The sequence below is a fragment of the Phoenix dactylifera genome, unplaced genomic scaffold, assembly GCF_009389715.1.
Source record: "Phoenix dactylifera cultivar Barhee BC4 unplaced genomic scaffold, palm_55x_up_171113_PBpolish2nd_filt_p 001117F, whole genome shotgun sequence".
Classification (NCBI taxonomy): Eukaryota; Viridiplantae; Streptophyta; class Magnoliopsida; order Arecales; family Arecaceae; genus Phoenix; species Phoenix dactylifera.
Genome location: NW_024068460.1, coordinates 5,011 through 27,953, shown reverse-complemented (window position 1 = coordinate 27,953; position 22,943 = coordinate 5,011). Strand labels below are relative to the sequence as shown.

General features: G+C 38.5%; 1 protein-coding gene across 1 annotated transcript in view; it reads left to right on the top strand.

Moving 5' to 3' along the window:
• The window catches only part of LOC103699138 (callose synthase 9-like), a 76,343-nt gene extending 54,251 nt beyond the window's left edge, over positions 1-22,092 (top strand). The window contains exons 33-42 of the mRNA XM_039121525.1: positions 2,037-2,171; positions 7,736-7,804; positions 7,878-8,055; positions 8,201-8,315; positions 14,848-14,968; positions 17,680-17,795; positions 17,896-17,979; positions 18,080-18,192; positions 21,915-21,968; positions 22,033-22,092. Coding sequence (XP_038977453.1) covers positions 2,037-2,171; positions 7,736-7,804; positions 7,878-8,055; positions 8,201-8,315; positions 14,848-14,968; positions 17,680-17,684 — 623 coding nt within the window. The 3' untranslated portion in view covers positions 17,685-17,795; positions 17,896-17,979; positions 18,080-18,192; positions 21,915-21,968; positions 22,033-22,092. The remainder of the gene's footprint in view (positions 1-2,036; positions 2,172-7,735; positions 7,805-7,877; positions 8,056-8,200; positions 8,316-14,847; positions 14,969-17,679; positions 17,796-17,895; positions 17,980-18,079; positions 18,193-21,914; positions 21,969-22,032) is intronic.
• Positions 22,093-22,943: the final 851 nt, after the last annotated feature.

Sequence of the window (22,943 nt, the reverse complement as noted above, 5' to 3'; positions counted from 1 at the left end):
ATTGGATGGTTTCCACTAAGGGTTACACTTGATGCCTGCATAAGATTTTCCACATTTTTTCTTGCAAGTGCAATCGTTGCAATGCTGCTCTAAGTGTCTTTTTCCCTCACCTTCTCCTTGGAACCATGAACCCCTCTATGGTTTGGTTTTATTGATATGTATAGTAATGAGTCTAATGAAAGGTCTATTTCAACTGTGTTGAGTGTAATGCTAATTTATATAGTTGTGGGATTTTCTTGGAAATGTGCGGGCATAGTAGCTATGGTATGCCGAGCAGATTGGAACATAATGAAGCAATGTGAATTTTCTTAGAATCAGGTGTTAATGATAAGGAAACACTGAATGGATGATACTCCATTTGCTATATGTTGTCAAATAGCTGTTTTCGCATTCAAAGAAAAAGGAACGGATCTTATCCTCTTGATTGTTGAGCAACTTGTGAAAAGTTGCAAACTCCTAGTTTGAAAATTTATGTTATCTTAATGATGATTTCTTTCTTATGATTATAATACTTTCAAACAAATGATTGTATTGAGAAATATTTAGGTAAGCTAGCAGAACTGGATATATGTTAAATGCATATTGTTCTTATGGTGTTTCTTCGTAATTGTGAGCATGGATCACCCTTATTGTTTATTGTGTCATTTATTAGGTCTTTTTAGTTTTTGTTAAAGGGGCTTCAACTTTGTAATGTTGTTGATCAAAAGAGGCATTCAATTGGTCTTCTTATAATAATTAAATTTTTTTCATGACTTATCTAAATCCTTCATCTTTTCTTTAAATCAAACTATTTCATCTAGGTTTGAACTCTTAACCCTTCATTGAAGTTTGTCTCAGTATTTGTTCTAATCTATTTCATCGGTTCCCCCAGACATCCATCTTCGGATTTATTGAAAGAACGATTTCTTTCAGTTTGAACAAAGGACAAATGTTTCTCTAGATTTTGTTGAGTCATTACATCCATTCATTGAATAAGTGATCATCAAACGGTTCTTACTCAAAGAACCTTTGAGTTTAGCTTGAGAGCTTTGCTTGATTAAATCCTCGTGGTTGTATAGCTTTTGTCATATTTTATCGTCTCATAAATATGAGTCAGAAAAATACAGAAAGAAAAGATACCGAGATATCCATTTCATGATAAAACAAATCTTTTATGCTTACATGGGTCCTCCCCTTTAGGTCATAGATATTTGTCCATGCAAAATATCTTTTTCGACTCCATCTAGATGTTAATTATTATACTGATATTGTTGGATTTGGGTTTCTCTTGATGGAGATTCTTGATCTCTTTCCACAAGACAATGCAACACACATAATAAATATCAAGTAAATGATATTATATCATTGTGAACTCCTCATTACGACCCTTTGGCTTTGTTCTTGGTCAAATGGAGCATAGGTTTGTCCTTAACAAACTATGTCACATGAAGGATGTGAATGGTGCTTGCTTTTGATTACTTCCTGGAGGCACATTGAGGACATGTAGGAATACCTTTTGTCTGCCTAGCTACATAAATCCGGTAGCGAGGTCATATTTTGTAACCTTTAGGAATTGATAGCATATTTTGGTAAACTACATTGCTTGAGAAAGGATTTTAACTTATATTTCCTTGCTTTTGTGTTGTTGGCATGCCTATGTTTGAGTTAATATCTAGGTTTTAAATACCTGTGCCAAGCCTCGTACTGTTTTTCCACTGGCACCATGCTAGTACTAACACCACGTACCAAAATTGTCTACTTCAATAAATTGAAAGCCATTGGTATGGATGATATGCATCCATACAAACTGGTACACCCGGTATGGTACTAGTACAGTTGTTTCGATGTCCCGAGACCCATATTGTCCTGTTTCCGCAGTTTTTTAAACCATGGTTATTATATACTTGCAAGAAATTGGAGTATCTTTTTTCATAATATAGGGATTTGTTTGCAAAAGTTTTATAGCTGTTTAGATTCCATATTTTTTACTACCAATATAGAACTTCCTTTTATTTTATCTATTATAATATGAGTTGCTCTTTTTTTTTTTTGCTTAGACGAGTGGAAGAACTTTCTATCTCGGATAGGCAGAGATGAAAATGCACAAGAGACTGAACTTTTGAATAGTGCAACTGATATTTTAGAGCTTCGGGTTTGGGCTTCATATCGTGGGCAAACCTTAGCAAGGACTGGTATGTCTGACCTTTTTCCTACTAGTAATTGTCTTTATGTACATATAACTGTAGTCGTATGGATGCATTTTACTCCAACAAAATTTGATGAGTGGGCCTCTATGTACATATTCTTTCATATTCTTGTTACATATAATGAAACTTGGTCTCCTTTTCATGCTTTTATAATTTCAACGATTTTACATGTTCATAAATTGGTAGTATGCAAAATTGCACAATGGTGAAATGAAATTTACGTACGAGAGCATAAAGTTATGTGGAAGAGCTTGTGTAACAAGGATATCTTGGAACCCTTTTTTAATTGATATGGGAGGGAAGAAACCCCCCTAGGGATAACTTGGAACCTTGTTTGTACAATATCTTTAAAATTTTTGTAGGAAAAACTATGTTTGGCCTCCTTGCTTATTTGCTGTTGAGTGTGCACATCTTAATGAAACCTTTCAGATTAAACATATGGAGATATTGATTTCTGGATAATAAATTTGATTTGGTATCAGTTTAGGAAAATTCTAGAGTGGGCCAAAGCTAGAAAAAGAAAATGTAAAGAAATACCTAAACTATTAAATATATGAAAATATGTATATAAAAATCAAGAAGATCGGAGTAATCTGAATACTCATTAAAATGCATAAATTATTCAAAATAGATCACCATAGATTTCATTGAAATATGTATTTTTTAAAACCACATTAAGTTGGGTAACTTGCATGATTTATGATGCTAATGAGAAGTGAGATACATGAGATTTGAACCCAAAGGAAAGCTATATTGCTTTAAAATTGAAAAAATGTAACTTAAATGAAAATGGTAGATGAATAACCGTGAAATATTTTTCCATCAGAGCTTTAAGAGTAGAGAGTTGTAGCAGGAAACATCTAAGGCATTGAACCTACTCTGGAAACATTCATGCACCCTTGTATCCATGATTGAGTCTGCTCTTGCAATTGCTTCCGCTTCAGATAATCTTAAGACTAGAGCTACCACTTTTATTAAGTTGAATAATAAAGGAAGTTTGAAATTTTCTACCATTTGACTGGTTAAGCTAAAATATCCGAATTATATTTTATTACTATATTAGGCTTTATTTATGAGTTGAATATAAAATTACTATTTTCATATCTTATAATTTGAATTTGTTTAAGAACTACTTGTTTTTATTTTGAAATTGCTCTACTCAAAATATGTCTCAGGATTAAGTGTCTTTATTTGGTAACTGGCTTGGTCTTCAAGTGCTCATGGGTTCAAGTCACCCTCGTATGGAAATTTGAAGGAAGTTTTAACAATTCAATTCTTTTAATGTACTACATGGGCTTATGAGGCTTTTGGATTGTTGATTATGTGGGTGACATGTTGTCTGAACCTGGACTCTAGGCCCAATTTGCCTGGTGAATTCTGGTTTCTGTGACACAACCCATTTTCCTTCACCGGCCTTCTCTCACTCTGATTGGCTGAGGCAATGGACAACACTGGTCCCATGGATGACATGAGCCCATTTCGCTAGCTCCCTCGATCTACATATTAAGAAGAGAATTGGCTGGAGAGCGTGGAAGGGAAAAAAAAGGAAGAGGAAAGGGAATAATGTTTAATATGGCACATTTATGTTTTGAGTTTGATGGTCCTGTGGGCTGAATTTGGACCTTAAATTATTCTTATCTCTTTTATGGGTTTATGCAGAAAATTGGTCTTTAATCTTCATATATTGCATGTATTTATCCTTTTGATTGTATCTGATTGACCAACCTCAAATCAATCCTGCTGCCCTAATCCACCATGTGGAGTGCATGAGTATACTCCACTATAAACAACCTAGAGCACTCGACCAACCGAGATTTGGTGAGAATCAAGGTTCGCCGTCTCAGTACCGGAACCAGTGCCACACTAGCACAGTGTTGGTACGATACAGTATATGATTTTTTTGGCATACCGAGTGTCGGTACGCCACTCGTACTGGGTACCGGTACCGATCTAGTACGGTACGGAATACCCCGTACCTTCCGGTTCGGGCTGGTAGAACATAGCATGGTGAGTATAATCCAATTATCAAAATTAGTACTTGGAGTGAGTATTGCATTCCTTTACCTTGCATTTGGTGATCCTATCTTGTTGAAATGGAATTTGGGGCTTAGGCCTCCGAGCTAGGATGCACGGGTACTTCAAGTCACATGTCATGTCTATGTTGTATCCATATCGGATGCCGAAATGCCGGTTACTTCTCGAAGACCAGTTCGTATTTGTGTTAATTATTCTATTTTTCAAAATTAAGACAAACATGCCGATACTTTTGGATACACTTCAGAGTTCAGATACTTCCCCATTACCTCCAAAAAGTGAGTTGGATGGTTAATTTTGTAGTCTATTGATATTAATTTTAAAATATGAAGTATGGATGGTTTATGGGATAGTGACTAACAATGAACTTCTAAAAGTAAATGTTGCCTTATAAAGTATGAACTATGTTATTTTGATAGCCTACTATGCTTTATGAATGCTTTTCTTATATATGCATGTAAGTATGTATAAAATATATACATACACACACAGATATATATATATATATATATATATATATATGTTTATACATATATGTATACCTACATATATATGTCCTTACACGCGTGCACGTGTGTGTATTATTTGAGGTATTATAGCTGTATTATATCTTACTTTTTCAAGATTTGCCATATCAGGATATCTGCATCTTTTCGTATCTGTATTTCGTATCCAGGTCCATGTTTCATTGATTACCGGTGCATGGACTAGTTTATGTTTAGCATTGTTCAAGGTTTTGAGACTTATGTTTTAAAATTATTTTATAAATTGGACGTATGGTTTGCAAGCTTCATCAATCATCAAAGATTTAGATATGGTTTCTGTTATTGGTCTCCTAGGTTTCTGCACAACTATTGACAGGGCCTGCACTGTTATGAAGACATAATTACATTAGTACATTTGCAGTGGGGGCATTGTACTGTCCTAAAGATAGTTAATCTTAACTACAAGCCATATTCTAAATCTCCTAGTTTATAAATAGTTTTTGTGACTATTGTTGCTGCTAATTCCGGAATCGAGGTCGGAGTGCAGCTCGAACAAACTTGAGGTCGGCTGGAGGCTAGTTGAGCAGGCTGGCCGAGGTGCAGAGAAGCGGATTTCCTCCAAAGGTGGTTTGCAAAAAGTCCGCTTGCTGGAGAGTTTTCGGCGGGGGCCCCTTCGATGCCTAAGTCAGAAGAGAATGATAACTGTGTGGAAGGAAGAAATTTTAGTAGAGTATCGTTCTCTGTGAATAGTATATTACCTGCCTTTCTGAGGTCCCTGGGGCTGCTCCTTCTTATGGGGGAGCCTGTTTTGTCGTTACCTAGGCTAATGTGGTGTGCACTGATGGCTAGGTAATGGCTAACAGTATGGTCACAGCGTAGGAGTTAGCATGCGTGGGCGGCATGCAGCGTTTGTCGGGCGTAGGTTATGGTGCTGCCACGACTACGAGTTGCCAGAGCTGTCGGTTGTTAGGATTGTCAGTTTTTGTCGACATCTGCTGATTGTTTTTCTTGGCTACTTGGCTCCTCGACTCGTGGCTCGTCAACTGATCGGTTCTTCGGACGGGGCTGAAGTCATTCTCCCTGGTTTATGTCCGAGGTCAAAGAGGTTGGTCTGGACCAAGGTCCGCCGTACCGGTACCGGTCGGCATACCGGTGGCGGCCCGGACCGGTATGAACCAGTTCCGTACCGGTCCGAATCGGTCCCGTACCGGTCCTTCAACAATAAAATACCGGTACCAGATTCCGCGCTGATCCGGTACCGATCTCAGGCCGGACCGGTACGTACCGGCCGGTATGGACCGGTACGGCAGACCATGGTCTGGACAATGGTCGAGGTGTCCAATATTTTTTCCATCACTTGCCCCCCACTTTCGAGGCCGAACTGCACTCCAGTCCGGGCGGCGGAAGTCGAGTCGTTAGCTCGATCGAGGGCGAGACCTTGGTCAGGGGCATTAAATGCGTCGATCAAGCTTCTCGAAGCGTCGCCATATCTGGAGTGTCTCGAGGCCTCATCATTGTAGGGTTTTCTTCGAGGCATCATTACTGCAGCAATCTTGGTGAATCGCCGCGCCGTATTCCGAGTTGATTTGTGGCTTGTTCTGCCTGGGTTGCCGAATTGACGCCTTGATCAGGGCCGTCTGTGCCTCTATATAAGGGTGGCCCCTCTCTTCAGTATGTGCTTCTTGCTTCATTTGCTCATATGCCTAAGTGCTCAAGTGTCTAGGCTCCCGAGTGGTGCTCTGGTGAAGTCCCTTCGTCTCCGTCTTCGGCGTCCTCCGCATTCTCTGGTTTCCGGTGGGTACCCGTTCTTTGGCTGCTCGGCCTCCTTTTGTCTTCTTCTCTTCTTCGCTCTCTTGTCTTCCTCTCCATCTTTTTCTTCATCTTCTTCTTCATTAGCATGGGCGAAGGCGAGGTTAACACTTTAGTGGAGATCCACTTTGCCGCACCTCGGCTAGCCTGCTTAGCTCGCCTCCAGTTGATCTCAGGGTCGTTTGAGTTGCACTCCGAACTCGGTCTCGGATTCAGCAGCAACAACTACAATCTTTCAAGTTTTGTTCAATGAGGTTTTACCTTTCCTCCATATACTTGTATTTAAGATTTTAAGATGTTGGCCGGGGAGGGGGGGGGGGGTGCAGGCCCACCTACACTTTAATTTCCGAGGCCAAATACTTGGGGTTGCATTAAAACACAAATCTAGAAACTCTGGTTGCTAAACAGAGGGGTGTGACCATTGGGATAAGCCCCAATTAACTGATCTAGGAAATGTCATGAACTTAAATGACTTACATCAGGATTGGCTAGAGTTAATGCATCAACATCCATGTCTATGGATGTTGAAGACATTTGACTTATAACATTTTCTTCATTCACTTAGAAGAGCATCTCTTTGATAAAATTTCTGATGTGACTTCTCTTGGAGAGAAGATAGTTCATCAGAACCTGATATGTATATGTGCTTAAAATTCCTTTCATCTGTTATATATTTTGTATGCAAGTGCTGTGTAGTTTTTACAACATTTAAATAATTGGTTTGCTTTTTTTTTTTCCTGACTCATGACTAAACAATTGAACATGCTAAATTTGCTGAAGCCTGCCTGGTATTGATTGCTGATGATCAGAGTGAAAAATTGCTAGGTTTTATTAATTTACATGAAGTGCAATGATAGCATGATTTTATGCATTTCAACAATAGCTTCTTGTTTTTCCAAAGTGCTCTGATGCCTATATCATAGTACACATGATAAAGCAGATATATTCGTGTCAATAATACAAGCTGCATGCATATATTGCACCACTTTAACTGTTCAATCAACCGCCACATGCATCTTCATTGTTCTTATAAAGAAAATAATATATTTGTAAGCCTATTCGGGAAAGCCTATTTAGATTTCAGAATTATCATATTTAAAGTTAATGAGCAACCCACCTTGTCTCCAGTTTTCGTAGAGCATTGATCCTTATATTTTATATGTAAGTGCAAGAGAATTTTGCTGATCTGAAATCAATCTCTTCTCCTTTCGTTGTATGCAGTACGTGGGATGATGTATTATAGAAAAGCTCTTATGCTCCAAAGTTATTTGGAGAGGATTACTTCGGAAGGTTGGTGCATCTCTATGTTTTCTCTATTGAATTTATGTTAGCATGTTCAATCACCATATCTTTGTTCTAACAGATCCAGAAGCTGCACTTTCTGGGAGTAATATAACCGAAACTCAAGGGTTTGACTTGTCTCCTGAAGCTCGTGCACAGGCAGATTTGAAGTTCACATATGTAGTAACTTGTCAAATTTATGGCAAACAGAAGGAAGAACAAAAGCCAGAAGCTGCAGATATTGCATTACTAATGCAGCGGTTTGTATGCTGTATTTAATCGTCTTGCATAGCTGCATCCTTTATTCATGCAATGGAATCTTGGCTTTCTGTTTATAAGAGGAAAACCGCATATATTAGAATTAAATCATTGAGCTGATCTTGTTAATTTTTTATTTGGTGCTAGGAATGAAGCTCTTAGAGTTGCTTATATCGATTTTGTCGAGAATGTGAAGGACGGTAAACTACAAACTGAGTATTACTCAAAACTTGTCAAAGCTGATATCCATGGGAAGGATAAGGTCAATATTTTTTTTAGCAATGTTTGAGTTTTCACTAATTCTCCATATATAGTGATTCTTTTACTTTTTGTTTTTTTCCCCTAATTTACTTTAGAATGCTTTCATCTTCAAGTATTCATTGTTTTTTCCTTGACTATCAATAGCCTTCTTGTCTTGAGTTAGGTCCTTATGAATTGTAGAGTTCTTCTGTAGTTCCTTCTGGCTTATATGTGATATTACTTCGATTTAAATATTGGATTATTGGTTAGCATACTTTGTTACGCTTGTAGAACTGCTTTATATTTGCTATATGAGATTATGCATAATGCTTGACGAAACAGGGCACATAATATTGGTGTAGTGCTTTCTATATGATGATACAGCTATAATTTTATTCTTATTTGCAAATTTGTAACTCATCAATATTAGATGAAAGGAATAATATTGTATTATGTGTTCCAAACAAGACTTGAAATCTCGGTACCGGATGCTAGATTTTTTTGGTACGAGTGCAGTACTAAGTCATAGAGTATTAAGTATTAACACTCACTATAAAAAGCGTATTGACAATGTCCTAGAACATGTTTATTTTTTTTCTTTTTTTTAAATTATGATTATTTTATGGATTAGGAATCTTTGAAATGTGATTCTAAGGTTTTATTGTTATTTTATTTCATAGTGGTTCCCAGACCATATGATTGTTTGGTGGATGCAACTATAATAAATAAAAAGGGATAATGCATAGCTTTTAGCTTGAAAATACGTTTCTCAAACAAATCGAATTACAAAATATATACCAATGTCTAGTTCCTTGTGGATTGTCCATGCCGTCCATAGATGTTGGGATATCATTCACGTGGCTTTGGATTTGACTCCAACCTAGATATTGTGCCCAATCTTGCATATGATACTCTAGGCCGCCTTGATAGCCACCATGTTACTGATTCTCTGTGTGATACTAGGCTGAGCATCCCACCTAAGGGAAAATCAAGACAAAGAAATTTGACTTGTAATCTGGTTGAGATTGTGGAGGGCGTTAGCTACTTGAGTACGATGATTATGGACATGTATATGGGTCGTACGCTAGCTGTGTGGAATAGGATCTGACATACCATCGGGTTCAAAGACCTTACTGCAAGTGCTATATCATCAGTTGCAGCAATGTTGGGACTAAACCACCAAAAGGGGCCCGTCTTTTGTATGCTATCGTATTGTTGTGGGCTTTACATCATGTGCTGTGGTCCGCTCCTGCGTGGCATGAGTGAAACAAGACTCCTTGGTGAATGAAGTCGGCGCTTGTGGTTGCGAGTTTTATGCACCCCCCCCTCTGGTTGAGATTGTGGAGGGCGTTAGCTACTTGAGTACGATGATTATGGACATGTATATGGGTCGTACGCTAGCTGTGTGGAATAGGATCTGACATACCATCGGGTTCAAAGACCTTACTGCAAGTGCTATATCATCAGTTGCAGCAATGTTGGGACTAAACCACCAAAAGGGGCCCGTCTTTTGTATGCTATCGTATTGTTGTGGGCTTTACATCATGTGCTGTGGTCCGCTCCTGCGTGGCATGAGTGAAACAAGACTCCTTGGTGAATGAAGTCGGCGCTTGTGGTTGCGAGTTTTATGCACCCCCCCCCCCATGTCCATTGCTATCTCATTAGCCACCAGGTGCATCATTGCTCGTATCACGAGATGATCTATGCAAACTGTTACGGGGGAACTTAGCCACCATGCCCCACGTGACCGGCACGCGCGCCCAGGAAGACTACGGCTGCCCCTTGATCCAGCAATCCGACCTCGGGTCGGATATCTTCGGCTCCGCAGCCCGACCCCGAGTCGGCTGCCCCTTGATCCAGCAATCCGACCTCGGGTCGGATATCTTCGGCTCCGCAGTCCGACCCCGAGTCGGTTGCCCCTTGATCCAGCAATCCGACCTCGGGTCGGCAATCTCTTGACAACAACAGACTGTTCCCCTGAGGCACGCCGCGGCCCCCTGCTCCACTACTCCCTGCAACGGCCGAATCCGGCGCTGCCCCACGATCCCCTGTAACAGCCGTACAAAGCGGAGCTCCACTACGCCCTGCCATGGCCGTACCCAGCGCTGCCCCACGACGCCCTGTAACGGCCGCGTCAGTGGCAACCCCATCGTGCCACACGATGACCAATCCCCAGAAGGGAAGGGGAGAAGAAGAAAGATTTTCCAGAGTATCATCTTACCTGCTACCTCTCCTTCTCCTTCTCCTTCGATCTCCCCTGACTTGATCGTCGGAGGGCCCCCACTACCCTGGAGGTGGTGCGAGGCTTGCTTGCAGGTTTCCCGGCGGAGGGCGGAGCGCAACCAAAGCAATTCAAAGGGAACCCCGTTCACACTGCTGTGCCAATCGTTCTCGGTTTGGACCCCCAGCAACACAAACGATTGTTAAATGGTTTGGTGGTCTTGGAATTTGAGTAAATGGGCTACTCATCAACCATCTTCAATCAATCTGCAGCTTTCTTTCCTTTCCACTTCTTTGACGAATTGCTTCTTTCCCTGCCTCCCTTGCTTGATTGGCTTTGTTGGGTGCCTTGACTAGGCCCACCACCCTAATTGACCTTATTACCTTATTTGGATTGGTTGCCGTGATGACCTGCTTAGTATCTCTTTATATATCTTTGATGGAGTTCTGAGCTAGAGCCTTGCGATCGCGACAGGTTGCTCACTCCTATGGCTGCACATCGGCTAGTTGTAAGCATGACATGTGCCACTCTGCTAGTTGCTGTACATTAACCCAACCTCTTTTGCTATGACGCTAGTAGTCAAGGAGGTGATCCTAGCTTATCAAGCCCAGGTTGTTGTTTGCAACTTATCATTTGATGCTCGTCATCGTATATGAACTCATTATGAAGTAAGTCACCATATTTCAGCTCTACCTCCTCATGGATGCACTTAAATATGAGCTGTGGATTATAGTGCACGTTTGCTAAGTCATTCAGTCTCTGTCTCAGGTGGTTCCTCTGTTTGATGTGTATTAGGAAGAAGGTTGATCAATTGCGCTTGCTTCCATCAAAGGAGACCGTGTATGAGAGGATTTGGATAGCTAAACTCCTTAGATTTTTGGATGATAGCCCAAATGGAACCATCATTTAACTGCAAATGCAATCAACCAAACCACATATTTAGACTCCATTTATCATAAAATATTATATTAGCTAGAGCATAGTGTGCCAAATTGGGCCGAACCGCCCGATTTGGGTAGTGCCGAGCCGATCCGGTGCAAAACCGGGCCGGTTCGCTATTTTCTTCGGTTTCGGCTGCCTCGAACCGGCCAGAACTGGTACCAACAAGGGTCCGAACCAGCCGAAACTGGTGCGAAATGGTCTGGAACTGGCCAAAATCGGTCAGTTCCGTTCAAACTTGGTGCGAACCTGTCGGTTTCCATCGAGTCGATCCGGTTCTGAACCGGTCCCCCTCTTTTGACTTGTCTAAGGCATTATTTGTTGTTGGGATGGCCCGAGAAAGCCTTCCCAACAACAATTGAAAGTGGCGGAGAGGTCTCCACCGCTCTTACTTTCCAACAACTCAAAAATCACACTGATTTAGTAGTTTAGAAGGAAGATCCAAGCCTAAATAAGGCGTGCTTCTTCTCTCCTTTCTCATTTTCTCATTTTTTTGGGCTTGAAAAAATAGCTCGAAAATTGCAAAATAAAGAAAGATCTTACCAAAATTTTTGATTTGGGCTTGAGTTTATTATATATTGTAGATCTATGAACGATCCACACGATGACATAAAAAATTCTAATTTTTGGTGTCCATTCATTCAAGCTTCGATGCGATCATGCACACGGTGGCCTAGGCCTAAATTTAGAAAAAAATGAGAAATAAATAGCTTTTGAGGCATGCCCAAAGGTCTAGAAAAATATATGTAGCATCTATTGTTGGGTTCTACATGGATCTGAGTTGAAATTAATACAGATCCATAGAGTAGAATACGGATATGGAGGATTCGATGCGGCTGCATATGGCCTTGTACGTAGAGTAGGATCCATAAATGTATCAGGTTCCGAGTCGTATACTCGATCCTATTATCCGTAGCCGCAGATGGCCCATGACCCATACATATATGGATACTATGGCTGAGGCATCTTCCAATGGCTACTATACTATGCAGACTGGAGTATCTTACGGGTTGGATTTTGTTGCCGGCATATTCAGATGGGCCTCTCCATAGCCGTATTATCAGCCAGAGGGCACCTCTCAGAGCTATTGCTTTAGCAAGAGATCCGAGAGTGCTTATAACTCGGTGCGCATTCCTTATGGTATGAATGTAAAAGGCTACAACGCCGCTTGGTTAGAGGGGTGGGCTGATGTGCTTTTTGACTATGCTGATGATCCGGATATCTACGAGAGGTATCGCCACTCGACCTAATTTTAGATATCGGTGTGTATGTTGTACTTTAAATATATATAATTGATTGTTTTATTTTATAATTTTTACATCACTAGATTTGAGGATATTTTATGTTGTTCCTTATAGCATGCAACATCTCACTAATCATTTATGATTTATCATTTTTAAACAATAAGATGCATCATTTAGGTTAAATCGGGATCATAGAAATATCAAAAAGTATTGAAATATATCAAGAAAATATAAAAAACATCAAATTAGACTTAAAATCATTGAAGGAGTTCAAAAAGAGTGATTAGCAGTTAAAATTTTTTGAAAACTTCAAAAAAAGTTGGACACGTCGGTACGGAACTGGCATGCCCTACCCGTACCGACACACGGTACGGTACTAGACTGATACCGACCCATGCCGGCTGCCTACCGTTACGGGTCCCGGTCCCGATTCAGTAGACCTTGAGCTAGAGTTAGTGTCCATAAATACTTAGATTCATTTTATTTTGTTTGCTGTAATTGCCTTCTCACGAAAGCTGTGGGAGCCCTCCCTAAAAGCTTTAGTTTGACAAACAGACACCATATGGCATCATATCTCTTCTTGCGCATGGCATTATATTGTTCTCATTAAATTTAACTACTTCATCTGGTCATCTAGCAACAATGGTGGTATCAGGCTTCATCTTGTAGGGGGAGAAGAATCAAGAGGGAGAAGATTTGGAGTTTGGAGGGGTTTTCATAAGAAAATCGGTTCGGGAACTGGATCGACTGGTTGAATCATTCAGTTAATTAATTGGTCCGGCTTGGCATGCCTCAAACTGCCCGATTTGGGATGTTTCGACGATCCTTGGTTGGGAAGGCCCTCTCTCCTCTCCCACTTCAATTTTAATTTCAGAACGGATGGGAACCGGTTCAAACTAATTCGGCTGGGGTGGAACTGCCCCTGTCCAAACTGATTCAAATCAAGGGGAACTGACTAATTTCGTTTGGTATGAATTTTTTCAGACCGCTTCTTGCCAAGTCTCAAACTGTTTCAAATTGATAGCTTACATATGCTTCCCTCATTAAATTATTTGTAGATCAAAGCATCAAATGACATGCACAATTTTCTATTATTAGATAATGTAGTTTTCCAATACTTGATATCTATATTCAGATTTAGATCTCATAAAATTTTCATCCAGTTTGAATGGAAAGTCATATCCTATTTCAGAATTTTGCTTCATTAGAAATTTCTTAAAAGCCCGAAATCTGCATTTTGAGCCTACAAATTAATGAATTTCCAGACCCGGATCAAGTTATTTGAGATAGAACTTGCGATTTAAGATTCAAAAGGAATGGGATCGCTATGACAGTGGGGGTGTGATGGATTTATTAGGGTGACGGGTGCATTGTCTAGTCCTTCAACATTCTAGATTGTCTTAATGCTTGTACAAGAAGTTGCACTGATCTTTGGAATTAAACCTACTGCATTTGTGGTTGAAGACACTCCAGCATTGGCCCCATGATATTATCAGTGAGATGCAGGAATTGGACACATCAATTACTACTGTATCATTGTTCAAAAGATGCCATCCAAAAGTAAACGAAATTTTATTATATATCATTATCTACATTTGAGGTGTCCTAAACATGGAAACAACCTTCCCACATGCAGGGATAAGGCTGTATACATTTAACCCTCCCAGACCCTAGGCTGCCATTAATCTACATTGGGAGGTGGATGTGATTTTGGTAGCTGTATCAAGTCCAAATGTGTTTCATGGGGTGACCATAATACAATCTAAATTTTGTTTTATATAACATAAGTTTTGTATAATTTTACAGTCCTTGACTAAAATTAACCCATATTGCAAAACTGAAGAATTTGAATTTCCCATTTCATTAGCCACAAGTTCTTAGTCTTTATGGTCATTTAGAAATCAAGTTGCATGAATGCTTCAGCAATGTGTTATGAAAATTCAAAATTTTTAAAAGGTATTTTTGGAACTATGCTATGCATTATTGTTGCAATAGTGGCATGATGAGCTAATGTGTGTGCTTCTCTGTATTTAATGTCAAATTTTCTTCATTTTATAAGAACCATGTTCGTCATTCCAGGCAAGTACCTTATTTTTTGTTATCTTTTTCTTTATGTTGATCATTTTTGTGTTGATATTTTACGGCTTTAGGAAATCTATTCTATTAAATTGCCTGGGGATCCGAAGCTTGGTGAAGGGAAACCTGAAAATCAAAAACCATGCCATAATATTTACGCGTGGAAATGCAGTTCAGACCATAGATATGAATCAGGTAAGTTAATGTCCATGTGTTTTCCTGTATCGTTTGCATCAGCAAGATTAAGCTAAATGAGTTGGGTTGTTAACAAGTCATCTCTGAGCACTGTACTACTAAAATACTAATATTTGACAATTTATGTTCGTAGTGTACTTTATGCTTTTGCTATATTGTGCTATAAATTGCTATTAAGAACTCAGATGATTTAGGTTTCTCATTGTAAGTAGCTATATTTAGGTTATTTTTTCTCTGCTTTTTTTTTTTTGGGGTGCAAATTTTCTTTTCAGATATGTGCGTACCATGTTTTATAATTTTATATGGTTTACCACCAAATTCTCTGTTTTAATCGCGTTTTTAATAAATAGATGTAACTTTTAGCTAAATTATAGAAATCTGTTATCAAAATCATGAAAAGTTATTTTTGATAATTGCTCTGTAATGTGTCTTGCATATGTCAAAATGCTTGGCCATATAATCTAACATCGCACAACTAAGTTTATATGGTTATGTGCTGTGGAATCCATCAAGCTTGATCTGTGATTAACATACACTCTCAATATAGAATGTTTTGGTCATGAAGATGCAGAAATAGTGCTTCAAGATCCATTACTTTTTTTATTTCTTGGCATCTGCTACTTCGATGCAATTCTATACCTTCTTTATGTACTCCAGGTACTTTGATAGACTGGTATATAAAATAGATCGCTGTATAAATGCAACCATGGATATCAATAGGCTGCATGTGCTATGCTACAGACTACTTCCACTATTAATGTCTTGATTTCTGTTCAGTGATTACCTGGCAAGAGGCCCCCTTGTTTTTGGCTCAATATGGGTTGAACTTATTGTTGGAGCCCTCTTTATGCTCTTTAATTCTTGTTTTACTTAGGTGGCCAGATTATCCTTGCTTTTAGTGACTTATATATGGATGTATGGGAAAAAGGTTGCGCTCAAGCTTGAGCATTTCTGTGCTGTTTGAAGAGTAAAAGGTTGCGCTCAAGCTTGAGCATTTGAGCTGGCCTTGATCTTGTCCTAGATTAAAATATGATTAGATTGTGGTTTTTCTTTCCTTTTTGCGATCGGAATACGACATGCTCAGTGTTATAGAATAAAATTTGTGCTTGCCATGCTAATTATGTGAGATTATGCAGAACACTTGAAGCAGTAATTTTTATATCTATTCCATGACATCCTAAAGTTTGTAGATATTTACTTTGTTGCAATGCTGTGCCATCTTCTTATCAAAGAGTTCTGAGCTGATGCCACACTTCTTGTGCGGAAGCACGTTTTGATCAAGGTCCGCCGTGCCGGTACCGGTCGGCATACCGGTGGTGGCCCGGACTGGTACGAAACCGGTCCCGTACCGGATCTGTACCGGTGGTGTACCGGTTCCGTACCGGTCCGAACCGGTCCCGTACTGGTTCTTCAACAATAAACTACCGGTACCGGATTCCACGCTGATCCGATACCGGTCCCAGGCCGGACCGGTACGTACCGGCCCGTACCGGCCGGTACGGACCGGTACGACAGACTATGGTTTAGATTGTGTGTCTCATGGTGGCTGTCTAGAATGGGTGGCATAGAAGTGAATCATACTTAATCCTTATTTGGGTACCTTCTAGACTTCTAGTGGTGAGAGAAAACACTGAGGTCATATATGCCAACTAATGCAAGATCCTCTTGGGTGAAAATCCATGGTTTATAAATTAGAAAACTGTACAAACTGTAAGAGTGACCCTGTTGATGGTAGTATTAATAAATTAATATAACTGATGATAACAAGAAAAGAATGGAATGAGTTGTTATTGGCTTTGGCTTTGTCCAAATAGAAGAGGGTGTAAAAACCAAAATACACGACAAGATCAAGAATATGGAGGTTTTCCTTGGTAAATGTTTTTTTCCGTCTTTCTTTGTTTAAAAAATCCAGTTTGCTTTAATTTGCTTTCTTAGGGTGTTCACGGACACTCGAAGCTAAATGCTATACTGATATCTAGCAAGATAATTTTGCAGCTGTAATCCCATGCAAATGTGATACTACCCAATAGACATCAGTCATTTATCTTAAAACAGGAAATTTTATCCTATCTTATGGTTATATCATGAACTTCTTAGCTATTTTCTGCCCAATAAATTAAAACTTAGGGGGATGTTTTGCATGATTTAACTGAGTATCTTATGATGTAAGAGTTCTCTAAGGACTGTTGGATGCGTACCCTGCACTAGATTTGTTTTGTAAGTTAGTACCACCCATCATGATATTCGGTCTCCTGTCCCTGATTGGTGTGAATGTGCTGGTAAAGCACACATTATACTTTTTGTTCGCTGTTTACTAGTGCAAATCATGTGTGTGCAACCATATGTTTGTACTATATGCAACAAGTATGTGTAAACAAGGCTTTTTTTGCATGTATACTCTTGCAAATATGGCTTATTGAATATTTACCCCTCTAGAAATCACTATTTTGCATATATACCTCTCAAACCATCCTTTTTTCGTGGATTTACCTCCATTATATTTTTGGCTAACAGTGTTAATAATAACCGTTTTGAGTACCATTTGACACTTATTCTTTTGCATTAATATATATGTATATGTTTGTATTTCTGAAAATGTTTTTGACTCAAATTGCTGGCATATCTTTTTAAAGTTTAACTTTATTTATCGACTTGCAACAATTTTCACATTTGTAATATTATTTCCATTCTGTTCCTGTTATGCTTTGAAGGATAATTATTTTGAAGAAGCATTGAAGATGAGAAATCTTCTCGAGGAGTTCCATTGCGACCATGGTCTTCATAAACCGACAATTCTTGGCGTTAGGGAACATGTCTTTACAGGAAGGTGTATTTGAGTTTCTACCCATCATTATGATTTTAATGCCTCATATTTCGTAATGCTAGATGCCAGCCGTACTAAGTTTTCCTCTTCATATTTTTCACAGTGTCTCATCTTTAGCTTCATTCATGTCCAGTCAAGAAACAAGCTTTGTGACTCTTGGTCAGCGTGTTCTTTCTAACCCATTAAAGTAAGTCAACATTTTTTTGATCTGTTATTTGCTTTATTTGTTTCTATTGATAGTTTTTAGTTTTCTATAATCTGAAATTCGGTGTTCTTACTTTATGTAGAGTTCGAATGCATTATGGCCATCCAGATGTTTTTGACAGAATTTTTCATATAACAAGAGGTGGTATGAGCAAGGCTTCTCGCATTATAAACATTAGCGAGGATATATATGCTGGTAGGACAGCTGATTTATTGTTACCATATATTGTTTGATGTGTTTGATGCATCTCTTATCTCGTGAATTTTATAGTTGTGATTCTCTGTTTAAACTTTCTATGTTTCAAAATTCAAATCCTAAACAAATATTAGGAGGCCTAAAAAAAATGATAGTTACGGTATGAAAGAACTACAATATTATTCTTGTTTCTTTTTTCTCTCCTTTTTTCAATTTTCCTTTTTTTGAAATTCTGCTTATGATTCTTAAGTAGGAGTTCTTAGTCAGGGTTCATTTAAAATCCTTGTTCAGATCTAACTAATTCAAGAATTAAACAATTATGGCTTGGTGATATGGAACTTTTCTTTTTAACATTAGAATGTGGTCATGCATATGCACGTGTACATTGGTATGTACATATTGTTTGTATATAGAGTCAGGCTAAAGCAAGGTGGATGGGATTTGTTTTCATCTATCCAGATTTGGCCTCATAGCGCGTGTTAAGATTTTCAATGAGGTAAATCATAAGCCGAAAGTTCTTCGGCATAAGCTTCACGGATTTTCAAGAAAGTTTTAAAACCTAAGAAATCCAAATCATGCAAGGTATGGGACCTAAGTTCTATTTGGAAGTTATTATGTAATTGTTCAATTAATGCACAATAACGTCTTATCAAGGATTTATGTATTGGTTTACATTGGCCATGCTGGTGAGGTATGAGTACTGGTATTCCCCTTTTTATGGTATTGTAGTGACAAATGGTATGCGCCGTACTTTCACCATGCGGGCGCCAATAGGTAACCCTGTGTTGGTATGGTATCCTACTGGTTAGCTACCACTAGAGTAGGTGTACCATAAGGTACATACAAGTACTTCAACCCTTGTACATTACCTTACCCTGCTTTATAATTTGAAACCATAGAAAACATCCCACAAACTATCAAAGATATATGCCTTTCCTTTTATTTGATTGCATAAATATATAAATAGATGTAGACATGAGTGTGCGCATGTGCCTATCCAGTGTGCACTATCCATTTGATTGGATTTAGGCTCTATTTCTACAGGTGCAAGATCAATAATGAAACTGCTAAAATGCATTAGAAATGCTTAAGAAATCTAAATGCTTAGAAACCATATATCAAATATTTTGGTAATTTCTTATGCATTAGCCACTCTCAATGTAAAGAGTCTTGTGATACTGTTGTAATTTCTGATCTGGAATTATCCAAACCTGCTGAATGTTGGTTCATAATGCTTTAGGATGTCTATAGCATGATCACTCCTGTGGAATGAAAATTTTTACTATACAATCTTTTTGACACGATAACATCACTAGTCCTGTCCTTGTTTTGGCCATAGTTATGAGTCTAGTAACAGGATACTTTCATTTATGAGCCCAAAATCTACTAGAAAACTTGTCACTAGACTTGCTTCCTAAGTATCTTCTTCTTCTTCTTATTATTATTATTATTTTAAGAGATGCTTCTCCATACGTATAGCGAACCTCCTTCAGTAACTGAGGCCTCTTCGAAATTTTTTTTTTTCCCAAAAGAAAAAATGTGTGAATTATGGTAGGTCATGATCAATGGTATAGATTTTCCATCTAAAAGGTGAGTTGTTAATCTTGTACTTGTGGGTTGATGTGCATGTCTACTGAGAGGATAGTAGCTCAGCTCTTTGTTTGCACATAATCTATAGATTCGTTATATATATATATATATGTATATATATATGTATATATGTATATATGTATGTATATATATTATGCCTGTATGTATATAATATTGCGAATTGTAATGATTGAGGCTATTTAAGTCTTTTAAGCACTATCTGAACCAACGTTAGCCGAACCATCCGAACTGGGCGGTTTGGGCCGTACTGAACTGAATCGGTCAAGAAATGGAAAGGTTCGAGCTATCTGAATTGGCCCCCCTCTGAGTTCCCTCTCTCTCTGCCCCCACCCCTTCTTGGATGCCTCCTTTGTTGTGTTAGCTCGCTCCATCTCTTATGCTTCCCTTCCTTTGTTCCTATTGAAACCCTCATCTCCAGTCGAAAGAATCCCCTTTTTCATTTTACTTCCTGCGGCCCGGTGGTTGTTGGCCTCCCTTGCTGCCACCTTCATCTCTAGCTGCAGCAACTGTGCTTTTTTGGTGGAGATTACTAGTTACGACTCTCTCTCATCCTCTTCCTCTTATCCCCATCCCTCTTTCTCCCCTTTTCTCTAACCCCTTAGGGTTAGGGTAAGGGTTCTCTCTCTCTCTTCCTCCCCTCCACAACCTTCCCTCCCTCTCTCCCTCCTGGCTCTCTCGTCCTCCCTCTCGTCCTCCCTCTCTCTGTTTCAATACACTCTGGCACGACATGGTACAGACTTGTACTGTACTATGTCGATAGCCGACCAGTATGGGTCACAGTATCCATTCGGGTGAACTTTGATATAAGCCAAGATTCACCATTTAGTACATACTCCGTATCGGTGCCACACTAGCACATTATCAGTATGGTACAGTATGAAATTTTTTTGGCATTTCGAGTCTCGATACGCCATCTATACCGGATACCAGTACCGAACCGGTACATTACGGTATGCCTCGTACCATCCAGTTTGGGCTTGTACGGCGTACGTTGATCTGAATTGATGTGCTTCAATTTACATGGCCTAGATGGTGTTTATCTAATCTTTAAATGATTATATCTGCACTTATTTTGTTTTTGCCTTCTAGGTTTCTATGACATAATTTTTGAGGTCAATGTTATTGAAGGTTATGTATTGTAAATTTTAATTTATACTGGATTATTGAGGTGAAAACCCTCCCACTTCCTGCTTTCCTCATAGTGAAACCTTCTTTGACATTCTAAGTAATAGTACTCCACCATGACTTATTATTCTATTTGAGTACTTTGGTTTGCTGATTTTGTCTTTGGGTTGATATTTGTGCCATTAATATATCAATTTCCTGGCGGTCATTAGATCACAGCAATGAAATGTAGAAGGCTGATGCTTGCTTTACAGTCTTAGAAAATCATATCAAACGATAGGTTCCAAATTTGATATTTGTGAGTGGTTACCTCTAAATTGGAATGGTAGGCTGGTAAGGACTCCAAGGCAAACTGCAAGTAGCTGGTGCTAGTGTTGCTGATTATGTTATGATTTCATTTCTTCCTATTATGTACCGTTAGTAGTGCTTTATTATTTGTCCATGTTCAACTGATGAGCTCCCTTCAAGGTGATCTGTCAAATAAGAATAAACAATTTATTGCTTCACCTTTGATTAGTAAGAACTGAATAATAACTGGATAACAATACATGGCGGAATATAGCTCAAACAATCGAAATGGTGCTGAAAGTGGAATCTATGTTGGTGTTTCTTATATGTAAATATGCTGTAGTATGTGTAGGTGCCTCAGTTGTAATTCGATTTTCTTCTGTATCTTGTTTGGCATTTCTTCTACCTTGATATTGCAGGTTTGAGAGTTATCAGCTATGCACATTTTGTTCCTTTCATCTTTTCCTTGTGTAGCTTTTTAATCAGATTGAGAAGCTAGTTTCAGTAAGGCTATTAAATTTTGTTGGGGGACAAAGCATTTAAGTTGTTCTAGTTAATTTTCTTTTTTATTTCTTGAAGTGCTAGAAGCAATTATCAAGCAGTTATCTTTGGAAATCATCACATTTTGTGGTAATATGTTTTTAAATAGGTGTTGAATATTTGTGATTTTTTCTCTATCGTGATTTTGTGACCTGCAGGATTCAATTCAACATTGCGCCAGGGGCAATATTACTCATCATGAGTACATTCAGGTATCAATGTGTTGTTCAAATCAATTTTGTTTTGATTGGGTCTAAATTACTTCTTCTTTTACAGGTTGGAAAAGGGAGAGATGTTGGCTTAAATCAGATTGCAATGTTTGAAGGGGAAAGTAGCTGGTGGCAATGGGCGAACAAGTTCTCAGTAGGGATGTTACAGACTTGGGCAGCTCTTTGATTTTTTCCGCATGATGTCCTTCTATGTTACAACTGTTGGATTTTATTTGTGCACAATGGTATGTTCATCCTAATGCATCGTGAATCTAGAATTTTGCAACTTAGTAATGGTCATGTGATGTTGAAGATTGAAGGTTTCATTTTTGTCTCAAGAAACTAGCAAAAAAGCAGTTCTTCCTCCATGTTGCATTGCTGACCTTTCATGTATAAATTATAGATCTTAATTGAATTACAGAGTCTAATAATTTTGGTTTCACTAGCAAAATTATTTCACTTCACCCAATAAATCATATACACAGCTATTGACAAGGGTAGACACTCAGCTAATTATGTATAAATAAAATGTCATTTCAATAGAATGGAGGATAATGGTTCTTAATGATTTTGGGTTTCTCTCTCTCTCTCTCTCTCTCTCTCTCGTTCTCTCTCTCTTTGTAGTCAATTATTTGATTACTAGCCTATAAATTGGTTATCTTGAAAAATTGCTGAAAAATTAGTAGAGTACACATTTAGAATCTCAGTTCCATAATTTTCTAATCTAGTTTATGCATATGGGCTTACATTTCAAGTGTCACTAGTCTTACTTAAAAGGTATCCATTTACGATGCTGCAGATATAGATCTATCATCTACTTCATTAAACATATGCATCAAGAATTTAACTACTTACAGCGACTTAACATGTATGGAAAGAAAAATGACATTTACAATTTAGTGAATATTCAATGCAGGATGTTTCAGGTGATTAATCCGCTATTAAAAATCATTTTAATCATTTCATTTTGTTCCTGGA